This window comes from Vicia villosa, unplaced genomic scaffold, assembly GCF_029867415.1.
Source record: "Vicia villosa cultivar HV-30 ecotype Madison, WI unplaced genomic scaffold, Vvil1.0 ctg.000400F_1_1, whole genome shotgun sequence".
Lineage (NCBI taxonomy): Eukaryota > Viridiplantae > Streptophyta > Magnoliopsida > Fabales > Fabaceae > Vicia > Vicia villosa.
Window position 1 is genome coordinate 256322 of NW_026705180.1, and position 7036 is coordinate 263357.

Genomic DNA, 7036 nt, shown 5'->3' on the forward strand with positions numbered 1-7036 from the left:
TTAATTTTTTAAAAAGATTCTAAACTTTACGCAACGGTTCTAAACCGTTGCCAAAAGGTGTTGGCCAACAGAATAAAACCGTTGCCTATGCTAATTGCTTAATCTTGCTTCAAACCACACTTTAGGCAACGTTTTTTTAATTTATCTTTCACTTTAGGCAACGGTTTAAAACTGTTGCGTAAAGTCTAAAATTTTATAAAAAAATAAACCACCGGAACACTTTTAATAAGTGTTTCGATATGCAACTTTAAACAACTGAAAATTACCGGAACTCTTTTTCTAAGTGTTCCGGTGTAGTTTTTTTTAAACCGGAAGACTTTGAAAAAGTGTTCCGATTTATATATTTTTGGGTGTTTCGAAAATTTTTCTGAAATGTGAGAAAAAAATGAATTTTTTTAAAATATGTACTATTTATACAAGGGTATTTCGGTCCAATTTTTTGTTATGTAGGGGTATAGGTATAATTGTAGGGGTACAAAGTAAAATTTTCAGGTAGGTGTGGTAAGAAGGCAACTCATATTATGGCCCATCACTCTCTTAGTAACCCCGGTTGCATTTGGTTAGAAACAAAAAATGAGAAAAGTTTTGGGACAAAAGTTTACAGTAGTAAGATGAACAACATGATTGAATTTTGAAATAGCAAAACTAAGGTACAAGTGAATTAGCACCCCATGTGCCATTGAACAGAACATGTGGGGAATACAACAGAACAAGCTAACAAAACAAACTGAAAGGCTGTAATATGCACAACGCATACTCACACAGCAGAACAACTAGCATAAACATTAAATTATTTAAACCATCAAGGGAATTTAAAAAAAGGGAAATTCTTAAAACATACAAAACGTAAGATTTGTTATTCTCATTCTCTTACAGATCAATCCACCGTGATCGCTAACTTTACATTTTGGCCACATTGTTGTATTATATTTAAATAATTAAAAAAAAAAAACAAACATACATACATAAATTTTAATATTTAAGATAGATCCAAGTCTTTTTTTAGTTAACTCCAAAGTTCCAACACTTTGATGGATACAAGAGGATTACAAAGTAAGGTCCTTGAAATGACAAGATTAAAACTCTATGTACTGACTGGGGACCTTAACAAGAGTACTCATCAAAATTAATTAATTAATCAACTGCCCATCTTTTTAAAGCCAACACAAGAACCGGCAGAATTAGGTGGAGAGAAAAATAAACCAAAAAAACTAGTAACATCTCAGTGTTCAATAATACCTAGAAAATAACACCCATTCATACACTGACATATAAACTTTTTAACCCTACCAAAACATTATGAAAATAGAGAAAAGTGGAATTGATAAGAAACTAGTGTCCAAGAGTCTATTCCCACCATGACTATCATCATTCATTCCTCCAGATCCAGATGGCCCCATACCAGTTCCAATACCTCCTAACACTCCCGGAGATGTGTTGTATGGAGTAGTGCCCGTGCCAGTGCCAGTGCCGGTGCTAGTACCAGTGCCAGTGCCGGTACCAGTTCCAGTGCCCATACCGCTGCTGGTGCCAGTGCCGGTACTTGTCGAAGGGGTGCCGGTTCCCATGGAGGGTGTAGTGGTGCCTGTTGATGGGGTTGTTGTGCTAGTGCCTGCACCACTGAAACCAGCACAAACATAAATTAACATTAATTTTTGAAGCAACATTTTTCTATTAGCTCAACATTAGGGACAAACTAGTCTTTTTGACAATGATGTTAGCGTGTTGTTATTCCAAAAAGAAATTCAAAAACTTTATCAAGCATCGAATCTCAATAATTGCAGCATCTTTCATTAAGTTAAAAGTTCAGAGTCACTGCAACGGCTATAATCACCAATGAATGGCCAATAAGTCATCACTATAGGTTGAAAATTCAATCAAAAAAGTTAATCCACGTAGGATTAGATTGGACCACACATGTCAAACCAAAATAAATAAAATTGAGTAAACTGATTCAATATCACTAGATTATCTTTTTTTACTTTCACATAGCAATAGATTTTTTGTCTTGAATACTATAAACGCTAGTAGTACATGGACCACCGCTATACTTACGTCAATAAGAATTTCAAAATCATGCTTTATAGAGTAAAGAAAAAAAAGACCTTATCATCATTATGTTCAAAATATGATAAACTTGCACCGATTAATTCTTTTAATGTTTATGTACGGCAAGTCAAAAAAGTAGTAGTAATAGTAAAAGTAAATTACTTCAATGAAAAAGTTTTCAAAATGATGTTGTACTATAGTCCTCTATGCAAAACAACAATGTCATGTGAAAGCTTCAAAAAATATGCTACTACATTATACACTAATTTACAGTTAAATATTATGAAACTACGAATATGCCTATAGTAAAGTTTGTCCCCACTCATCGCTAATCTTTAGGATAAACAAAAGTAAATAAAAGACAGCACTATTGTTGATAAGATTCTTCAAAAACAAATAACAATGTTAAAGCTTCAAACAAAGAATGGAAAAAAATGTATACCTGGCACTTGAAGGGAAGACACAGCCACTAACACCTGCAGAACAAGAAGAAAGATAAAGAACACATGAAAGGTGTTAGTTACTATTATTGTTGTTGATGAAAAACAGAAACAGAAAACTAAGGAAAAGAGAGAATGAGGGTTTTTACTTGGGTCAGATGCAACAGGAGTGGCTGTTCCTGCAAAGTCACAAGTCCCTGGTGCTTGACCTTTCTTCTGGAAGTAGCTATTCACAGCGTAGCTGCAGTGAGCTCTGACAGTGTTTGGTTGGAAACAAGGTGCGTTTTGATGGAGAGGGTTACAGTCAGCTCCAGCTCCACAAGCATAGTCCAAGGTTTTCTGCAACACTGCGTCACTTCCATCTTTGCAAACGCACCAATTAGCACCTACATTTAACAAAGTTAAGATAAGTAAATATATGAGACAAAAGAAAGAGAAAAACATAGATCTGAAACCATGTTGATGAGAGAGAGAAAATGAGTTGTTACTTGAAGGAATGGCGGTGAGGGAGAAGAGAAGTAGGGCAAGGGCAAAAGCAGCAGCCATGGTGTTTTTTAGGTAATCTGTAAGGAGAGGTGAGAAGGGTGATGGGTTGAGAAAGAGGAGTGTGGGTGCGTGACAGAATGACAAAAATATAACATAGATTGGTGTGAGAGTGTGTGTATAGTGTCTAGTAAATGTAACTAGTAAAGGTTTTTTTGGTAAACGGTGGGATGATAGTTGGCCCCGTTTGGTGTCGGCTTCGTTTGTCATTTGTGACTACTTTATGTACTTTTTCAAAATTTTGATTATTTATTTATGATAAGATGACTGTTAGGATCGAGAAATATCAAATGTAATGTACTAACTTGTTTTAAGGGCACAATGTAGTAAATTATTAATGCTAGTTGTATGTATATTAAAGTTTGGAAAATTACACACAATTTTAATGATAAATGATATTACCAACTTGTGGGAGTTTGGAACAATTTTCAAATATTAATCCATCTTAGACTTAGTATATAATTGAATACATCAATTTGATTAAAGTTATAGAAAATCACATCAACTCAAAAACACTAGACTTGGGACTTTTGTCCTCTTTGTTAAAAAAACACAAATTATTTTAATTGTTGTTTCGGTCGATCTTAAGTTCGCGCTGTTGCGGTCATGATATATTATTTATTTTGAGTGTGAGCATTCTCACGACTTTTTTCTTTAAAAAGAACGACTCATCGAGTTGAGGCGTATGAATGTTGTATATAAACCATCTTGAGTCTCGATTTCAAAAAAATGTGAGACTATTTTAGTCACTCATGAACAAATGTCTTGTCCCTCACTCGAGGCTAAGGGAGCATAGTGTGAACTCTAGTTTCCACAGACGGTGAGATTGTTCTGTTCAAGAATAAAAAATAGTTGATGACATAGTGAAACAAGATTCAGGTACAATGATGTGAGTTTCTGATGCGGCGAACAAATGGACCTACAACGTTAGCACTTTAATCCTCAAGTTGGTGAATGATGGAAAATTAGTTCAAAAGTGGGAATGAGTTGCATACATGAATCTTGATGCATGCAAAACTTTATATATGGAAGACAGTTTACTCCAAATCACCCGAAATGGAATACAGAGACCCTTCGATTAAATTTGACGGCACAAAATCATATGAGGGCTAAGACTAGGTGTTGGCTTCTTAATTGTGGGATCTCCCGTTCTTTAGAAACTCAATGTACATGTGTTACTCTCTGCTACTCAAAATGTAAGTTAAAAATAGCACTTTTCGAGTAAGTGTAAACTCCCTAAGAAAAGAAAAAGAAAATTGGAGAAAGAAGAAATTTGTTATCATTCATCATAATGCAATTTGTTCATAAGTAAAGCATTATAAGTTGTTAAATCGAAATAAAGTAAGGAGAAAATAATATAATTTCATATAGATTCTATTTTCTTTCACCAAATATTCATTAATAAAAATTATAGTCTTTCATCTATGTTTGTTTTCTAATAATGTGTTTTTCCTTTATTGGAATCTCATCTTCAAAATCCATGTCACTCATAGGCAACTCTAGATTAAGAATTAGGCATGGGGATATTGGGATCATATCACTCCCTAATATTTTAGAAATCACCTTAGCCTCAATGTGAAAGTCAGGAAAATTAACTTGAAAGGGAGAAAGATCCTCCCAAGAGGCCTCCTTTTTCGGAGAACATGTCCACTGCACCAGCTAAAGGGTTGGACGACCTTAAAACAAAATTTTTCGATCATCGAGGATAGCAGCAGGTTGTTGAACTGGATGCTTGTTAAAGATGTCTAGGGGTAAGTCCTGAGGTGGTGGAGTGTCGATGACATGACTTTAAGGACAGACACATGGAAGACGAGATGGACGCGACTCTCTAAAGGTAACTGCAATTTGTAAGCAACCGGACTAATTCTTTCAAGAACCAGATAAGGACCATAATATTTCTTGGACAACTTGTTGTAGCCTTGACGCATTGTTGTTTAGCGATACGGTGTAAGACGAACAAGGACCAGATCACCAATATCAAAATTAAACTAACGACAGTGAGCATAAACACGTTGAGTTATATAATATTAAGCATCCAACAAATTTTCCTTCAACACTTGTAATAAGTCAGTGTCAGTTTGAAGGGCGTCATCTAAAACTTAGATAAATATAGAACTCTGGGTATACATTGGAATAGTATGAGGCTTACAACCATAAAATGCCTAAAAAAGAGTCATTTTCAATTTGTCGAGGTAACTCGTATTATAATGGAATTCTACCCAAGGTAAAAATAACACCCAAATGGTGGGTTTGTGTTGCATGAAAGCCCTCGAGTATTGCTCTAATGTTTTATTAACCGCCTGTGATTGCCCATTCGTATGAGGGTGGTAAGCGCCACTCGTGAATAATTTTGTGGCACTTAATTCAAAAAGTTTCCGCCAAAAAGAACTCACAAAAATGGCAGCACGATCCAACACAACGGAACGAGGAAATCCACGGTGTCCATACACACCCAGTAACACATAATGAGCAATCATGGAGCTGACTTGCCAAAGCGTGTATGCTAGAAATGTCACTAGAAACTTCATTGAAATGTGGATCCTCTAATTCTGGGCTCAGATAATCATCTTCGTCTTGCATGAGGAGTAACACATTACTATGACAAATGTGGGTAAAACTCCATTTCTCATCACACTTAAAGCATAACCCTTAGAACGATGATCCCGAAGCTCCGCCGATGGGAGGTGGCGAAAAGGTACGTTGGATGAGGGTGTAGGAAGTAATGGTGGAAGGGAGTTAGGTTTCGGTGTGGGGGGAAAGATTTGGGGCTGATAAGTATTTATACGCGGGTGATGTGTTTGGGCTAAACTGTTTGAGCAGAGAAAAGAGATTTGACCTTTAAACACATTATTCATCTAAGGGAAATTATCTTCTAAATGAACTTCATAGGCTTGTGCCATTGCAAGAGCCTTCATGAGAAATGGAGGACGATGGAATTGCAATTTACAACAAAAGTTACGTTTCAACCCGGTAATGAAAAATTTGATAAGTAATAATTTTGAGACTTCTGTGACATTTTTGAGGTTGATGAATCGAACAAATCAAAATCGTTTTTTTTTTGCCTAAACATCTTCATACACATATTATGTCTATGTTTGGTTTCAGCATAAAAATAAATTTAGATTAAAAAAATTATGAATTTTATCTTTAAGTAATATCAATTTTAAAAGCATTACCAATTCTTCTTAACTGAAATCGGACCTGGATCCTCTCCAGTTTTTTTTTTGGTGCTGCCCATTCAGCCCACATCCCAGCCCTTCATCTATATCAATTTTTCTTTTCAAAGCAGCTATATTTTTTAAAACTAATTATGAGTAGGGGTGGCAAAACGGGTCGTGGCCTGTCGGGCCGGCCCGCGCACCCGCCAAAAATTGGCGGGTTGTGTTGGGATTTTAGGCCCGCCACTCGCCAAATCCATTAGATAAAAGGCATGAGGAAGGGCAGGACTGAAACAGCAGGAGGTGATCTGCTTCCACTGAAATCAAACATGCTAAAATCAATTTTATAAATACAAAAAATATTAATTTTACAAAATCAATATATTCAAAACAAAAAAAAGACTACCCCATGATTTGGGATCCAAAATAGAGTTCAAATTACTACTACTGGTAAATGTAGTTTGTAAATGTGGCAGTAGCCTCCTTACTAGTGCTAGTCACGCTCTTCTTTTTTCTTTACCCTATATCAAGGAAAGAAATAGTTTCATAGGGACTCGTGAATGCTTGACAGAGTTATCGGAAGGGAGGTCTTTGTTGTTCTCAATGAATTTTTTACTTTATCAATTCTCATCCATGGTCCGGTACAATACACTTCCAAAGAAAAATAAAAAACTTTTTGAAAATTTTCTAACTCTTTAGATTTTGCAAAAAGGCCCAAATGCAGGGAGGGTAGAAAATAGAACTAACAATGTAAATTTTACTTGCACAGTCACTGCTTACAGAGCAGTTTGGACTATTATAAAATCTCACATGGAAATGTTTCACTCATCATGGTCCCACCCAATT

At 35.7% G+C, this 7036-nt stretch overlaps 1 protein-coding gene across 1 annotated transcript; it reads right to left on the bottom strand.

Annotated features, from left to right (window-relative positions):
- Positions 1-970: 970 nt before the first annotated feature.
- On the bottom strand, positions 971-3207 carry LOC131627757 (PLASMODESMATA CALLOSE-BINDING PROTEIN 3-like). Its single transcript, XM_058898612.1, has 4 exons — positions 2978-3207; positions 2639-2875; positions 2492-2525; positions 971-1620 (listed from the first exon to the last, which is right to left on the bottom strand). Exons 1-4 carry the CDS (start codon positions 3033-3035, stop codon positions 1287-1289), a joined length of 663 nt encoding a protein of 220 aa, XP_058754595.1. The 5' UTR covers positions 3036-3207; the 3' UTR covers positions 971-1286.
- Between the last annotated feature and the right edge of the window lie 3829 nt (positions 3208-7036).